Source organism: Condylostylus longicornis, unplaced genomic scaffold (genome assembly GCF_029603195.1).
Source record: "Condylostylus longicornis isolate FDR11 unplaced genomic scaffold, ASM2960319v2 ptg000630l, whole genome shotgun sequence".
Lineage (NCBI taxonomy): Eukaryota > Metazoa > Arthropoda > Insecta > Diptera > Dolichopodidae > Condylostylus > Condylostylus longicornis.
In genome coordinates this window covers 13,490-30,930 of record NW_026578583.1, presented here as the reverse complement: position 1 = coordinate 30,930, position 17,441 = coordinate 13,490, and the positions used below count along the sequence as shown (strand labels likewise).

Sequence of the window (17,441 nt, the reverse complement as noted above, 5' to 3'; positions counted from 1 at the left end):
TTCGCGCGATCTTGCGCAAAAGTTCGAATTTGACAAAGGATATAAAATTCCAGTCCACGTGTTATCACAGAAGGTCGCCAATCTTAACCAAATTTATACGCAGCACGCTTACATGCGTTTGCATGCTTGTTGCGGTATCTTTATCGGAATGGATGAGGAGCTCAAAGCGCCTCAAATCTACCGCTTCGATCCCGCTGGTTGGTTTGTTGGATGCAAAGTGAGCGGTAGTAGGGACAATACAGCGACGTAGTAGGGACAATACAGCGACGTAGTAGGGACAATACAGCGACGTAGTAGGGACAATACAGCGACGTAGTAGGGACAATACAGCGACGTAGTAGGGACAATACAGCGACGTAGTAGGGACAATACAGCGACGTAGTAGGGGACAGTATACTCTAATAAGTTACATTCAATTCAGGCTTGTGCTATTGGATCAAAGGAGCAAGAAGGAACGAATCTGCTTGAGAAGGTCGTTCGAAATAAGAAATTAGAGACGGAGGCTGAAGTCCTTGAAGCTGCCATCGGCTGCCTGCAATCTGTAAGTGATGCGACTCTATTGATGAGAGCAATTTTCAAACTTCATTCTCGCAGGTCTTGTCAGTAGATTTCAAGCCCAACGAGGTTGAAGTTGGTCTCGTGACTCTTGCTGACCCGAAATTCAGGTAAGGCGTTGCTATTGGTGCTACTGCTATTGCAATTTTGCCTTTAGATTGTTGAATGAATCAGAAATCGAGGAGTATCTGAACAGGATTGCCGAACGTGATTGATAACGAACAAACCTTGCTAGACGACTACTTTGTGAAACTTACTCCCAACCAACCCTCACCTCTTGCAATCGAACCAAATAGAACGAATTTGCCTTAGCGACATGTTTGATGATTTTTTGAGGTGTTGCACAGATAAGTGGAGTTCTAATTTGTCTTCTGGTGTATTCACAAAATGAATTCAGCTTTAAACAATTCAGCTTTAAACAATTCAGCTTCATCTATAAAAACAATTTCCACTCAAAACAGTTTATACAACAATTCTATTAGATTGCAAAACATTTAAAAATTAATCACTTCTTGAACAACGTCGAATTTCTGTTCAAGAGATGCGCTTGAATAAAGTTGACCGAAACTGCCATCAGTTGAATTTTCGCTTCCCATCGATCCCAATGAAAAAACTTTATCAAGATCTGAAAATTGATCAACTGGTGAATTACACCCTGATTTTGATTCTGTATTCCAGTGTATTGGTTGTTGCTCTGGACTGCTTGCCGTCGTTGATGGAGATGCCAAAATCTGTTGCTGATCTTTTCTTCCATTGAGATTTGTGTTTTTCGATGCAAACCGGCTTTTTTCCTCCTTCAATTCGTCTCGTTTGTCTGTCTTCATGTTGTTCGAAAATTTAACATGTCGCCCATTCATCTGCAATCCTTCGTCCTCTCGATGTCGTTCTGACTTAATTTTATCTCACGATCCGTCTTGCCTTGCTTTTACATCTCACATTCTCTTTTATCACACTCTCACTCTCGAGGGACAGGTTTTGAACATGAACCAATACATTATTTCTTGAACGACAACGATTCAACGATGAAGATAATGACAAGGATCTCTCACGGTTTTTCCTCACCGACATCTTCTTCTCCGTTACTTGTTTCATTGGTTCCATCCCTTCTGTGTTTCCGTGCACCTTATCGTTCTTCAGCGTTCGCTGTCCTCCTGTAATGTTTCGACCCACAAGAAATCTTCCATATTCTTTCGTGACTTCTTCGTTGCGCTTTGAGGTTGAAAAGGTCGGTCGATCAACTGCTGGTCGACTTTTTGATCTTCCTCGAATTCTCATAGAATTATCACTCACATGTTGATTGGATTGATTCTTTATGGATTCATCATCAAAGTGTTGACTGGATGGTGTTACTTGATTGAATGATGTTCCTCTCGACATTTTTGTCCCCAGATGTTGTTTATCTGTTTGTTGCGTCATCGGATTTGCCATTAAACGAACAGAAACCGACGGTGATTCTACAAAAATTGAGAATGAATCACTTGGTTTAATCGATGCTCGGTGATCCCCTTCGCTTCTGTTCTGGAAATCGTTGTGCCCAACTTGCTGCAATTGATGTAACGACAGAATTTGGGAATTTTTCTTTGCACTCGGATTTTGGCGATATTGCGAAAAGTTAAGCATCCCGTTATTCACTTGATTATACAGGAGTGGAGTTGCTTTGGGACAAGGTTTGATTGGCGATGTCAAGCTGTCATTTCTTTGGAATCCACGATGCTCTGTTCCACAGTGACCATCCCGATATATTTGGGCCATTTGGGACATTTCTTGATGGAAGACATTCGAATTATCTTGTAAATATCTACTGTGGCTTTCTGTTTGTTTTGGACTGCGATAATGATGTAATCCTCCTGCTTGGATTGATGTATCGCATAATTTCTGTTTTGCTTCAAACATTCCAGCAGATGAATTTGTCCCACTTGATGATAAACAGATTGATGGATGTTTGTATGGATTGGAATGTCTCTCCTCACAAAATGATTCATCAATTGGTTCATTCATGAAACAACGATGTTGATCATCAAGATTCAATTTTCGATGAGATGATTGGTTTCCTGTGCGTGTAATGATTTCAATAAAAGGCTTTCCAGTATTCTTCCCTTCTTCTTCTTCAAAATCATTCTCATCCCAATGAATTGGATTTTCAAAGTCGGATGATTCTGTGGCTCTCGTTATTCCGCGCCCTCTGAAAACATGCATGCGTGTTTGCAGATGATCAAGAAGGCCAGGATGAAATCGGAGTAGAGAAGGAGTTTCCGAAAGCATTTTTCGCGCGACAAGATTTAAAGGCTTTGAAGCAAGAACGTCTCCGTAATCCTGAAATGGAGCACTAATGCGTTCTTCATCATCAGTGAAATAAATCATTCTTGCTAGGAGATCTCGACAACGTGGTGATAGTCTTCCATGATCAGTGGATGTCGGATATTTGGTATTAAATTTTTTTAAGGTAAGAAGCTCAAACGCTAAAAGGCCAAGATGACGAATAATCAGTTGCCGTCTTTGCTGATGAGAAGATTTCCCTGAAAGAGACGCGGGAGTATCCGAGTTGATGATGGAGTTTGCCTGAAGAGAAGAGAGAGTGTCATGTTTGTCAACTCAACTTGTGTCCTACTTCGACGTCAACAAGCTTCGCAACAAAATTTGTCCCTGAACTGGTGAGTGTGATCGATTCGATTGGCAAACGGAAGAGATAGATTGCATGAAATTTCTCGATGAAAATAAGAGCTAATAATAATTGAGCGATCCATTTCAGCACCAATTGTTCATCGAGGTATTTATTCATCTTCAGACAATTGTCTATTACCACCCTCAAACTCCCTGGATTTGGATGTTCTGTTATGAGATGAACAACACCCGATTGAACAAAAACTTCATAATATTGTAACACGTGAGGGTGACGCAATTCTGTTAACTTCGAGAGAAGATCTAAAAAATCGACTTTTGATGATTGATCTGAATGTTGTTGCAATATTTCTGGATTTTTGAAAAGACTTCTCTTGAGATCATCTAATGAATGAGTAGAAGATTGTTTGAAAATTCTGAGATCGAAAAAGCGACCGTGATGTAGACGATCTTCGACAAGAAAAGTTGAAGACAAACGATCCTTCTGTAACTGACGGAGTTTAGAGTAGCGGCTCAACATAACTGAAGTGGTCGACATGATAATTCAAAAAGATGAAGATATGGAGTACAAAGTGCAACAAATCGTGATTTTTTGATGAAGGAGTGCCTGTTGAAAGTTTATAAAGAAGCAGCAGGAGACTTTTTTATTTAGGATTTCAGCGGAGTGTGTGAAAATCATTATCTTCCTCTTTTTTGGATCGTTTTTATGTATTTCTCTTGTTGATGTCCCAAAACTTTTTTTTTGACTTTCATGATCTTTTGTACAACTAATTTATTAACTTATGGCAACACTTTCGGACCTGGCGGGTCTTGACGGGTTGAAAGTAAGATGAATGTATGGTGCAGCTTTCTAGTTCCAATCATCTCTACTTTGCTACTGATTCTGCCTCTGATGTCTCTGTCTCTTCAGATTGCGGTCATTGGAAGTGGCAATTGGGGTGCTGCAATCACAACAATTATTGGAAAAAACGCAGGAAGAACTATTTTGTTCAAACCAGAAGTGAGCGACTCATTCTGCGTGAGTCTAGATGGAACAGCAATACAGAATGTTGTCAGGTGAGTCAATGGATTTACGAAGAGATTGTAGAGGGAAGAAGATTATCAGAGCTGATCAACTTGACCCATGAAAATAAAAAGTATTTACCCCGGTCAGTTTGCAAGCCAAAGTTGAAAATGAAGTGGGGTCTTCAGGTGTTTCCATTCCTGTCAATATTAAAGCAACTCCGAATCTCGTTGAATGCGTTACCGGAGCAGACCTTCTCGTGTTTGTTTTGCCGCATCAATTTCTTCCTGGTGTATTGCGTCAGATTGAAGGGAATGTCAAACCAGGAGCGCGTGCCATCAGTCTCATCAAAGGGTTTCACGTAGACCAAGGACGTCCATCGTTGTTCACTGAAATGATTTCAAAATGTCTCAAAGTTGATTGTTCAATTCTTAGTGGCGCGAATGTTGCTAGCGGAGTCGCAAAGGGTGAATTCTGTGAAACGACAATTGGATATTCAGTTCTGGAAAGTGCTCGAATTTGGCAAATGCTGTTCGATACTCCAGCATTTAAAGTTGATGTACTTCCTGATATAAAAGTATGCGCTGGTGATCATTATTGATGGTAATATTTGGATTGCAGGGGATTGAAGTGTGTGGCGCTGTGAAGAATGTTATTGGTGAGAATGACTGAGTGGCAGCATAACCAAAATCGGCAGAATAACCTCCTTCTCTGTTTTGCAGCCCTGGCTGCTGGATTTTGCGACGGTCTTGGTGAGAGCTTATTACTGGCGCTTTGGGACTCTGTTTTGGGACTCATCCTGTCAGGATTTTCAACGAATACAAAGGCAGCAATAATAAGATTGGGACTGAATGAAATGAAACTCTTCGCAACGCTTTTCTTCGATGGGATCGTCGAGGCATGTCGATTAAATTGTCATTAAATTTCTGATTCTTCACTTCAGGAAACTTTCTTAGAAAGCGCGGGATTGGCAGATACAATCACAACTTGCTTTGGAGGTGCGAAATACTGGACATCTCATTTTGGGACATCTCATTTTGGGACTCGCGTTCAGGGAGGAATGTTCGCTGCGCTGGCGAGTTCGTGAAACGTCGCGGTCCAGTTTCAATTAGCGATCCTGAACGCGATGAGGAATTATGGAGTGCGATTGAATTGGAACTACTGAATGGACAAAAGCTGCAGGTAGATGATCAAATGTAATCTAGATTATAGTACTGAGTTCATTGCCTCAATAGTGTGTTGGAATACATGTTTTCTGTTCGTAGTGACACGACCTTTCTTCAGGGAACGTTGACCACCAAAGATGTTTATTCAGTTATTGAGTATCATCAATTGCATGACGCATTTCCTCTCTTTACAACGACCCATCACATTGCATTCCGAGGATTGCCGTCTGATCGAATCGTTGGAGTCTTTATGGTGAGAGCAACAATCATTCTATTGGGGACATCTGGGAATCATTGCAGACTGAAGAGTTTAGAGTCCCAAAGAGTCAAGGGTGTCATCCAGTTGAACTCACCGAAGCTGTGAGGCAACTACGAAAACAAGTGGGTAACAAGCAAAGATCTATTTTTTATTTATCATATTTTTATTTATCATATTTTTATTTATCATATTTTTATTTATCATATTTTTATTTATCATATTTTTATTTCATTATTTTGTAGTTGATTCCACCTTCAGCGCATCTGAAGTCATTGGAAAGCTCCCGTCTCTAAAAATGTTCCTTCGAGGTTCAAAATCTTCATTAAATGACAAAAACTACAAAATCATTGAACCAGAACAAATAGATTCAAAAATACTTGGTGTCATCATCTTGTAACCTTCTGTATCTTCAATCCATATCGAGTCATTAGGGGAATGAGTTGCAATGATTGTTGGATTGAAACCCTGTTTCATTAATTCAACCTTTTGAAATTTAAGAGTGGCTGGAAGGAGAATGAGTTTGTTAATAAAATTGAATATTGAATTACCAGTTTTGAAATTCTCGCAAGATCGAAGTCGCAGAAATTTGGGACGCGCATATTCTGGAAGAGACGATCGTAATGTAACGAATATTTGTTGGAGAGTGTTTTCGAGTTTCTCTTCAGTCTTTAGTAGAATTGATGCCATTCCGATCTGACGGTTTGAAACATTTTTGTAGAATCGATGATGAATCTTACCTTCCCCGAATAAATCTCAAGAGGGATTGGGACTCCATAAACATTTGCTTCCACAATATTGGGACATTGGGACAAGATATCTGCGACCTCATTTGTAGAAACGTTATTTCCCTTCCATCTAAACGTATCGCCAATTCTGAAAACAATTGAGTAGAAAAGTTTTATCGTAGAATTTCTCTTACCGGTCCACAAAAAAATGAAATCCATCAGAATCCCTTCTCAATAAATCGCTCGAATGATACCAAATATCGGCGGGTTCGAAGACATCTTTATAAAGAACTCTTTCAGTGTCTTCTAAACTTGTATAACTGGCCAAGATGAGTTATTCCATTCCAACTTAATTGGATTCATACAGACCCACTATACGGCTCTCGAAGCTTTACAATCGCTTCACCTATTTGGCTTCCATCATCGTTTACTTTAGCTTCAACGCACGACGCAAATTCAATTATTTGTCCGTTTAATCCAGTTAAACTCTTCATGACGCGAACTGGTTCGTTTAAATTTGCATCAAATTCAATCAGCTTCTCAGTTCCTAAACTTCCAGCGATTCTGAAGAAAGACATCCACGATATCCCAAACAACACAATATTGTAACCAATATGAGACGTACAGAGGTGGAATGTATCCGCATGATCCAACTTTTCCGTACGAGTTAATCATCGGATGAGCAGAAGGCATTTCAGTTTGGCCATAATGCTCAACGATCAACTGAATCCCGAAACGTGACTGAATCTAAAAATCAAGCATTAGAGTCCATCAGAAAAAGAATCTTACTTCACGCCACAATTCAGGACGAAGCCCGTTCCCACAGACGACACGGAGGGAATGATCCCTTTCTTCACTCTGGAACAAAACGCAACAATACAAGATTATAAAACATTAATTAGCAGCCAAACTCACATCGACTCGCTCTTTGTTTTCTGCGTTTCTCCCGCCACGGCACACATATTGCCACAATTCACCGACATAGATTGTTGCCGTTGCTTTGAAGCGGCGAATATCTAATTATACAAAGAAAAATGGTGTATCGTTGTGAAGAAAGCATCTTTACCGTTCCAAAATTGAGATGCAGAGAACTTTGAACGCATAACCAGACAACAATGAGCTCTAAATAGAAATGAGTATCAGAGATGAGAGAAATCAACGATGGATTTACCTCCAAGAAGTGGAAAGTGCCACCACTCCCCCTGATAGGACGAACGAATGGACATTCTTCAAATCCAAGAAACGCACCATTTCCATGAAAAAGAGGCAGAGTTTGATAATAAATATCTTCACTACCAGACAAAGAATTGAATTCATGAAATCCAGAATGTCTTACGGTTTTAATTCCATGTGTCTCTGCCAAGTCACTCCCCGCTCCAATAAAACTGGAAAAAAAAAAAAGAAAGAGAATTTGTTTGTCGAAAATATTCAAATGATTCTTTAAAACGAACCGTCGATGGTTGAAGCGCGCTGCTTTGGATTTTCCAGTAGTTCCACTCGTGAAGATGTGGAAATGATCATCATATTCTGAAATACCTTCCAGCCAGTCAGATGAAATTTTAGGGTCCTCTGACGTCTCCGTGAAGAGTGAGCTTTGAATTGAGACGAGATGTTCAGTCTGAGAAATAGAAATTTTAATAAGCAAATATTCGATAGAGAGGTAGACACCCACGTCATGAGACGATGACGATTCCCCAAGGATGTCCCAAATAAAGACGGTCTTTCGAGACTTCAGCCATTCTTGATCGCTTTGGCTCAATTTTTCGAAAATAGAGGATTGGATAATCAAATATTTTACCTGAGATCACGAAAAGATGGCAACATGTGGAAGGGGTTTAATTAGCACCTCAGAAACTCTCCAAGCGTTCACTATGAGGTCTCGTTGCAATGCCACATTCCACAACGAGACGGTGTAGCCTGCCTTGCAATCGAACAGAAAATAAATGGATGAATGGGTTCAACCGACGCACCTTCGACAAACCCAAGCTGATCCAAATGAAGTCATTTGAGTTGGACATCATCAACCCAACAACAGATTTTGTGGAAGATTTATCTATCAAGAAACTCATGATGAATCAGGAGGTATTTGTCCGCCCACAGTTTTTCTGGCCCAGTGAGCGACTCGGTTGGCACGGCGTTGCGTTTCTTTGTAAGTCAGCGATTCTCCAGTGTCCACTGACCTGGGAAAAAGTGCCATGGGTTGAGATGCAATAGTGTCTTTCCCAAAGAAGCGACAAATTTGGGATAAATCGCGTACCAAATACATTGATTACTTGGAGCAATTCTGACAATATCATCAAAATATTGGGGCACTAAGAAAAGTCCCTTCTCCGCAAGTTCTTCTGTTGCCTGAGTATCCACGGAACAAAATAAGATTCATCAGACCGACAAGTTTTCGATTCACCTGTTTGATATAATTCTGATGTTCCCACCATTTGGTTTCAGCATCCACTGTCATATTGACAAATTAGCAGACCTTATGGTTCGACTGTCCGAAACAGAATGACACACCATTCATCACCAAGATGGGATTTCCAGAAGATTCGAGTCATTTTCAGCACTGGATTTTCACAGAGCAGCAACTGGATATTCAAAGACGTTCAGTTCTAGAGGCCGCTGTTCAAAAACTGACCGTCCAACTCGAGGAGAAGGGTGTGTCTCCTCCTGCTGATCTTTTTTTAGACAAGAATGAATGCGAATTTCTCATTTCGTATTTTGTATCTCAACTGCTTATTGTTTGCTCGGTGAAGGGGTTAGACTACAAGGTGACGAATACAGCTGCTGCATTTCTCACTCGGTTTTACTTGAAGAGAAGTCTATTCGAATTTGATCCTCGTCGCATTTTGCTCACTTGCATTCTCTTATCAATCAAATCGGAAGACTTGGCGATGTCGACAACATTGCATCGTTTCTGTGAGAGCCTCATATCTCCAAAGCGAGTTCGTTTAGCAGAAGTGATTGATAATGAGTTGGTTGTACTGGATGCGATCTCATTTCATCTATTAGTGTTGCAACCAAGAACCCCCATCCATTTTCTAACAACCGAGTATTTTCAGCGCTATAAACCAACGAAGCCTTCTGAAACAGCATCAGCGGAAGAGAAGCAAGCGGTTCACGAGGCCCAAACAGCTTTTGGAAAGCTCCTAGAAGAGATTAAGCGCGACGCAGAACAACTTGCTCTTCAAGCGTTCGGAAATGCGGAAATTCCATTCCTGTACACACCGTCTCAAATCGGGATCGCAACTTTTTTGCACGTTTCTGAAGGAAAGCTTCAAGACGCCGAAAAATTTGTTGGAGGATTATTTAACGCCAGCGATGACAAGGCTCGCCTCTTTGATTCTCTGAGACCGAAATTGTTGGATCTAAGAACCCGCTTGGCTCTTATGGTTGAAGAAAGACAGCAAGAAGGCGATGAAGAGAGGTCCCAAAGGGCTGCAAAGGGAATTAAAAAGCTCGAAAAGTTAGCAAAACTATTAAAAGGTGGAAGTAAGAAGGAGAAGGGAAGCAAAAAAAACGCGAAAATCACAGCAAGGAGTTCCAACTGAAACGCCATCATCACCAAAGGAAACAGAAACATCATTACCAGAACAACATTAATGCAACTTGTGACCTTTTCGTCCTTTTTCAAATTGCATTCCTCAAATCCTTTAATCAATGAAGTAAAGTTAGATACGGTTATTGATCGGCATCGTCGTCATCGTCTTTGTCTAAATGGAACACCATCGTCGAGTCGTTCCCTTTGCAACAGGATGACAAAACCGGGGATGGTGGAAGACCAAGCTCGTAGCTTTCAATCAAACTATCCCGACCATGTGGTCTCGTTTTTGGTTTTGTTTCCAATGATGAAGCTTCGGACATCGTCTGACATAACCGTCTTGCACAACGAATCATTTCCCTCCATTTTAAAGCCTCTTGCTCAGAAGAACAAGAAAACATCCACTTGGGATGAATTGCCAGATGAAACATTTCTAATATAAACTCATCAGAGAGTGACCCAGTGTCCCAAACCTAATTGAAAACAACATCAACAGCCATTCCATCTAGCAGACCGTTTTAGATGAATGGGTGTTTCTCAAGCACTTGAATGGTTTGGTCACTTACCCTTGCACTAGTGTTGGGCCATTCAAACACAACGACAACAAAACGGCGGTCCTCAAACGTTTGAGAGAGAACGAAGGAAGCGGTGTCGGAGGTCACGGCTTTTATACCTCGAGGGCAATAGGAGTAGGGGTGGAGGCAAAGTGGGCACGAAGAGGAGGTTGATGCAAGCGGTGAGCCAATAGCCGAGGGTGCTAGAAAACGAGGACACCGAAAATAATTGAGAATAGAGGAAAAAAATGGAAACAAGAAGACGCGAAAAATAAGCGAAAGAGAGAAGGTGGTTTGAAGCTGAGATGGGGACGGATTTGACCAATACACATTAGGCTGAAAGCCGGTGATTGATTCAGGAGTACTATTGAATCGATCATCCAAATTTTGGGACATACGTGATGGGATTGAATGATGGGGATCCTCTTTTTGACCGTCGTCATCATGATTATACCAATTCTCTAAACCACTTTTAATGCTGCTAGATGAGGCCCCTTGTTGATTTTGAAGTGCTTCAAAATCCTTGTGGTAAAACATTGAAGTTCCAACCACACAAAGATGACGCTCAACCCAGCGATCTGCAAACACGAGAAACATCAAAAACAAGGTATTAATAAATCGTACATGGCCATCCATTTCCTCTTTTATAAACAATGTGGGGAACAGTTAGTGAAACATCCTCATTGATTGAATCTGAGGATTTTTGTCCTGCTGTCTCTTTCGGAGGAACATAATCCCAACAAGCTGGCGCTTCAGATGCATTGATATAATTACTCTCATCAGATTTGCACAATTCACGTAAAAAGCTGTTGCTGGTGCAAACGATGGGAATTGCGACTCTGTTCTTCTGGAGAAAGTAATACAGGGTTGCAGATACTGACGATCTCTTGTGGACCGAATTCTCTTGCTGTAAGAAATGCACGACTCGTCAATGGTAGATTGGCAACTGGAACATCTGGTTCATTAAGGACATCTTTGCTACTATCCGCATGACGAATTGTATGTAATGGGAGGCTCGGAACCAGTGAAGATCGATCTTGTAGATCATCATCAAGACTCATGACGGATGGATTTTCAGTTGATTGAAGAGTGTCCTCATGGGATTGCGTTGTAGGAGATGAAGGTGTGGAGCAGGATGATGGAAGAGTTGGGGATTTGCGGGACAAACACGGGGAATCCATTTACAAAAAATTTTATTTAAAGAACTAAAAGATAATTGAAAACTCCATCAGACAGGACAGCAAACACCTTATCAGAAGAGTTGCGTTAAACTGATTGAAAATAGTTAAAACAGCGCTGAACCTTTAGTCCGGCCAGATACAGATTCTGCAGGATCGCCGTCAATGGCGTCTTCATGTGCGGTTCACCCCGCCCAGCCAGGAATCGACCAATTTTTCATCTCGCTGGCTGAAACCACAATTGTCAACAAAACTGTGAAGTTTAGATTAAAAACTGCTGTTGAAGAATCAGTAACAAGCTTGCTGTCAACAAACGAGGAAAAAAAAACAGACACCGGAAATGTTTCGAGCCCCATTTTGGACGTTCTCGAGACGAATCGACCTCCTGACCTGCCTCAACATTGGTTCTATCCCCCTGGCCATTTGGGATCCTTTCAATGGGGAAAGAAATGGCGCTATATGGGTCGTGGCCTTCTAAACTATGCCAACACTTGCTTTTTGAATGCCACAATCCAAGCTTTGGCATACTGCCCACCATTTGCGCAGGATTGTCTAGCAGCAAAGCATTCAAACCGATGCTTGCGGAAGAAAAGAAATCAAGTTTGCGGCTTTTGCCAATTCGAGATTCTTGTTAGAAATCTGTTTAGCAAGACAGAAGAAGGGAAGCCGAGAATTGCGTCGTTCCCTCCCTTATTCATTAAATTGCTAAGGAAGGAAATTAAAATGAATCAAGGAATTAGTTTTGGTGGAAATGATTGGTTTGGAGTTCAAAATTGTGCTCATGAATGGCTGATTCAATTCATAGATTTACTCTCGAAATATGATTTGCCTCCCGAATTACAACAAGATTTTGAAAATGGGAGAGTCAGAGGGGCTGATTCAGCAACTTGTTACTTGCAGCAGATGTTCTCGTCGTGTTTCCAAGAGTCCAAAATTTGTCAAGTGTGTCACAAATCGACTTCAAACTATGAGCTCAATACCTGCATTCGAGTCTCCATTACTGATGGTTCCCTTGAGAGTGGATTGCAACATGCATTCAAACCAGAACTCCTCAGCGGTAGCAATCAGCCAATGTCAGTAAACATCTTCCCTCACCTCTCATGACTTTTCTTTTTCCTATAGGTGTGATTCTTGTGGGGTCCCTCGCGATAAAGTTTCAAGGCGATACATTTGTAGACCCCCAAATGTTTTAGTGATTCTTCTTCAAAGGTCCGTTTTATTCTTGTTCTATCGTCTTTCTTGACTTTTTTCTCCATTTCAGGGCAGAATTTCGGGCGGAAACAAAAAAGACTCCGAAATGGAAAGACCGTTACGGAATGTTTGATTCTAAAGTGAAGAAAAATTGTACGCAAATGAGAATTCCATTGAAGTTGAAGCTTGAGGATTTCATGACGCCCGAGTGTCAAAAATTGTTCTGTTCAACTTCAACAACGGGGGAAGGAACAGTTTATGAATTTAGTGCTTCGGTGAACCACGCGGGGAGCGCAGGATTTGGTCATTATTGGTCAACTGTTGTTGGACCTGACGGGTTGTACTACAAGCTTGATGATGAGCTGATCACTCAGGTATGCACACCAGTCTGCTGGGAAATTTATGGGTCCTGTTGCTTCAATCTAGATTCCTCCTTCTTTGCTTCTTCAACAATTGGGTTCATCTTACCTTCTCTTCTATACGCGAAGAACTCCCGTTAATTCTGCTGCTCCAATAATCAAAGCAGGAGAAAGCATAACGCTCTATAGATCGAAATATGATGAAGGTGTCGAAGTCGCTGATACCATCCAGGAGGCTGAGGAAGAACCCTGGAAAGTCCAAATTTCTTTAGGATTAAATGTCCCAAATATGGCATCTCAGTCTGTCCCAAATATGGCATCTCAGTCTGTCCCAAATATGGCATCTCAGTCTGTCCCAAATATGGTATCTCAGTCTGTCCCAAATATGGCATCTCAGTCTGTCTCAACTAAAATATCATCTGAGATGGACAACTTGCAACAACCATCGGATGAATCTGGAAGGATTGATGAGATTGAAAGTGAAACGGATACATCTGAGATCGATGATGAAATGGATCGAGCACTCGAGATTGATTCACAAAGCAGTCAGTCTTCAGAAGACTCCTTTTTCAATGAGGAAGCCGTTAACGGCAACGAACTTGAAATTCGGCGTCGCTTGTTGACTGAGATGATGGAAGATGGTTCTGATGACAATGAATCTGGGAATGAAGAGTTTATGAAATTATTGACTAGATACAGAGAGAGACGATTTCTATCGAGTCGTCTGCGTCGTTCTGTATTTTATTCTAGAGTAAGATCTACTGTCCAATAGTCGATTTATTCGTTATTTGCAGGCTGCTAAATGGAGACATCTCCGTCAAGGATTCTTCGAAACGTCCCAAACGTCTGAACCAGCGTGGTCTGAACCAGGATCACCTAAAAGAAGGAAATGCGATACTGAAGACATTGCGGACAAATCGGGTCTTGTGAAACAGGTTTCTACCAACAATCCGGAAGAAGATCATCGCACTATTGACGAAAGTTCATCCTCGAGTGACGATGATGGGATTCCTCATTACCAACCAAATTCGACTGAAGGAAAGAAAGTCTTTTACGAACGTTTCAATCCGGAAGTCCCGACTTGAGAGGTCGCGATCGCTCAAGTCCCAATATGAAGGACAGTCAGGTCGGTTATATTTTGGTTATCATTCGGTCATTTGGTTTCTTTCAGTGAATCGGTGGGACAGCAGTGATGGAGAAAGTCCTTTTTTTGAAGAGTTACAACGTAAACTCGCGCCTTGCTCCAGAAAACGGACCCGAGACGACAAAAAGTACGACAGGGGAAAAGTTAAAAAGGTCAAAGATAAAGCGAAAAAAACACAAACGATTCAGCTTTAGAAATATCGGGGATCGACTGACAGCATCGATGAAAAAGTGACCGCCATCATCTAACTTCCTCTTCCTGTCCGTTCGTCGAGCTCTTTTCTCTTTTAGCATTTTCCCCTATTTTGTTGATAATTCATTTTCTTCAATTATCTCCTTTTTTAATGCGTCTACAGAATCTCTTGATTCTTTTTTATCTTCAATCTTCTCGTTCGTTAGACGAACTTCAGTCACCTGAACAGAAAATCCTAAATTCAAAATAAGACCAGCGAGTTGCACCTCTTCGAAGAAATACTTCAATAAAGTCTCAATGTGACCTTTAACGGTTAAGGAAGAGCTCGGACACCTGAAACGCAACACAAACTCCAACTCTTCAATACAACGGAATGGTAACGCACCCATCGCATGCGCCAGATAATTCCAACCAGACAATCTATAGAAGAACATATCGCGTGTATACGAAAAAGACTAGAAGGCAAGAAATGGGAAGCTCGACCACCTCACTCCGTTCTTCTCGTCAAATTCTTTCAGTTCAACGTGACCGCCTGAACAATAACCGATCAAAAGGGATCAATTCTGGATCATACCGTCTTCCTCGACCATGGGGGCAACACGCTTGCGAAGCACTTCCTGAGGCAACAAGGAGCCAATAAGGTCCCTCACTAGAAGCATCAACTGACTCTAATACAGGACACAATGTCATCCGAAGTTTCTTCCGCGTCCTCGTCCAAATCAGCGGGATTGGGTTTTTGATCTCCTTCGACAAAATCATATTCGTTTTGCTCTTCAACAATTTGAAAACGCACCCCATTTGAAAGAGCTCTGGATATTGAAATTTATCCAGAAGGGTTAAGATTGAACTCACTTGTTCAATGTGAGAATAATTGCTGGTTGGACTTGCTGCCATCTGATCTCAGGGTTTTTCGTTATTGTTAATTTCATCTCATTAATCATAATTTTGTTGACACCATTAATCTATAAAAAACCAACATAAAGACATTCCCGATAATTGTGACGCACCTGGAACAAATTTTCAGCTAGAGGACTCGTGCCTCTGCCTGAAGAAGAACGTTGATGTTGAAATGAGGAGATCTTGGCAGAACGACTCTTCGCTTGTACTGGATGACCTACACGACTCTGCTGTTGGAAACCATAAGGGCCGTGAAGGAGTTGAAATTGGATTGCTTGGGAGTCCTTCAGGAATAAAGATCCGGGACTGAAGAAGAAACCAGGAATGAAAAGAGTGGGGAGGTAGGGAGAAGCGAACCTCTTCATTAGGTGTCTGGCGCACTGAAATGTGTAATAAGCGATTTTGAGATACTTGATAGAGATGGTTCTTGAACAAATTATTGGAAACGAATGACCGAGACAATTTGATTACTGCCTCCATGGACAGGAACAGACCCCACAGAAAAATAAGGATCCGTAGCTCTGAACATTCTGGCACAAGAAGGATGTGGTTTAGCCGTATGGAATAGACCTGAAGGTTAAAATAGACGTTGAAGAAGATGCTACTGATATCCCGAACGAATTTAAGCAGCACAGGATAAGAAAGTTTTTTTTCATGTCTGTTTGAGGGCAACAGCCTACATGAATGTTGACCTTGTATGTCCCATTTGTCTTCTGACGAGTCTGTCTTGTTGGATAAATCCACAGTTCGTTGGATGCAAGCGTGAGGTACCCTTGGCTCCCCAGTTCTCAGAATTGACAGTAGGTTGTGTCAAGGCTGAAAGTACAAGCTCTAGGTTTGCGAGTTTTTCTGTCGTGTTCTTTATGGAAGTGCGACACAACCATTTTGTACCGCAAGGACAGCAGAATCTAACTTGAGAATTCATTGCAACTCTTCCCCGCCGATTGCGTTTCATGCATGAATCAGGCATTCTAAGTTATTTCCAATCCCTGATTAATATCGGAAGAGAAAGTACGCACTTTTATTCTTCCTGAAGAACAATAAATGAGGGCAATCTCATCCTGCTGTGAATTCTATCTCGTCGTTTTGTGCTTTTCTCTTCAACATGAAGGACTTCCTCCCGACTCTTCACAGCGAACGGCAATGCGAGAGATTTGAGCTTTGAAACCGGAGCAGGTCATATTAATTGCTACCATATGCTACTTCTATAAGCAATTCGTCGCAAAACTCAAAAGGCCAACCTTTGACTTCAGAAGCCATCTGGCCTCGTTAGTCATCTTTCTGTTCGTGATGGAGCAAGCATGTATGATGCTGAATGCATTATTGAAAACAAAAGCAAAAGAACAAAGGACCCCATTTCACCCTCTTGTTGTCAGAATATGTGATGTACTTCAACAGGAAGGCCTTGTGAGAGGTTTTCGGGTGGAAGATGGAAAGGTTCGTATTCTCTTAAAGTACTACCAAGGTATGGCAAAAATCAAGCAAACGTTTTGAAATCTTGTCGTTATAGGAGCTCCTGTTATCCGTAATGTTCGCGTTGTCTCCAAACCAATGAGAGATATCTGGGTCACTCCTCATGAATTGAAGTTCAGAACTCAATACAACACCGGTACGTGAAATGAATGATGGCAGAGTATCACCGTTGATTCAGGCTTGTGGATTATGAACTCTCAGTTTGGAGTTGTTGGCCACAGACGTTGTATCGAGATGGGACTCGGGGGACAAGTGATCTTCGCGGTCAACAATGGATACCAGCATTGGTGTTAAATTTTCTAGAAAGATAAATAGATTTCAAACAGATCGCATACGCTCGAAATAGAAGTTGCAGAATTGGGACACACAGTGGCCGATGGTCAAATTGACAATGAGGACTATGAAGCCAATAGTTCCATAATTTCTTGATCACTTTGTGTTCTTCTTTCGTTAACGAAGAGAATTGTTCGAACCTGAAGCGCCAAAATTGAAAAACAACATCAATTATAGCGCACCTGCTGTACTGTGAGGCATTCGCTTATTTCATGTTTCTTTGACGAAAATTCTAAAACGTCTGAAGATAAAAATTAG

At 41.4% G+C, this 17,441-nt stretch overlaps 5 protein-coding genes across 5 annotated transcripts; 4 read left to right on the top strand and 1 right to left on the bottom strand.

Annotated features, from left to right (window-relative positions):
• Positions 1–28: 28 nt before the first annotated feature.
• Positions 29–770, top strand: LOC129617770 (proteasome subunit alpha type-6-like; the record flags this gene model as incomplete). Its single annotated transcript, XM_055532841.1, has 4 exons — positions 29–217; positions 422–541; positions 595–665; positions 713–770. Coding segments are annotated over 4 exons (438 nt in total), but the record flags the coding sequence as incomplete, so codon positions are not given.
• A 2,940-nt stretch (positions 771–3,710) lies between these two features.
• Positions 3,711–5,895, top strand: LOC129617769 (glycerol-3-phosphate dehydrogenase [NAD(+)], cytoplasmic-like). Its single transcript, XM_055532839.1, has 7 exons — positions 3,711–3,758; positions 4,085–4,230; positions 4,328–4,754; positions 5,121–5,175; positions 5,232–5,359; positions 5,462–5,596; positions 5,845–5,895. The coding sequence occupies exons 1-7, from the start codon at positions 3,711–3,713 to the stop codon at positions 5,893–5,895; spliced, it is 990 nt and encodes a 329-aa protein (XP_055388814.1).
• Positions 5,896–5,938: 43 nt separating this feature from the next.
• On the bottom strand, positions 5,939–8,396 carry LOC129617768 (long-chain fatty acid transport protein 2-like). The gene is made up of 10 exons (XM_055532838.1): positions 8,298–8,396; positions 7,779–7,945; positions 7,499–7,712; positions 7,117–7,185; positions 6,953–7,074; positions 6,706–6,891; positions 6,522–6,647; positions 6,340–6,475; positions 6,151–6,295; positions 5,939–6,105 (listed from the first exon to the last, which is right to left on the bottom strand). The coding sequence occupies exons 1-10, from the start codon at positions 8,394–8,396 to the stop codon at positions 5,939–5,941; spliced, it is 1,431 nt and encodes a 476-aa protein (XP_055388813.1).
• Positions 8,397–8,852: 456 nt separating this feature from the next.
• Positions 8,853–9,924, top strand: LOC129617767 (cyclin-H-like). The gene is made up of 2 exons (XM_055532837.1): positions 8,853–9,813; positions 9,860–9,924. The coding sequence occupies exons 1-2, from the start codon at positions 8,853–8,855 to the stop codon at positions 9,922–9,924; spliced, it is 1,026 nt and encodes a 341-aa protein (XP_055388812.1).
• Positions 9,925–11,759: 1,835 nt separating this feature from the next.
• Positions 11,760–14,229, top strand: LOC129617765 (ubiquitin carboxyl-terminal hydrolase 36-like). The gene is made up of 4 exons (XM_055532836.1): positions 11,760–12,667; positions 12,856–13,159; positions 13,212–13,895; positions 13,939–14,229. The coding sequence occupies exons 1-4, from the start codon at positions 11,760–11,762 to the stop codon at positions 14,227–14,229; spliced, it is 2,187 nt and encodes a 728-aa protein (XP_055388811.1).
• The last annotated feature ends 3,212 nt before the right edge of the window (positions 14,230–17,441 follow it).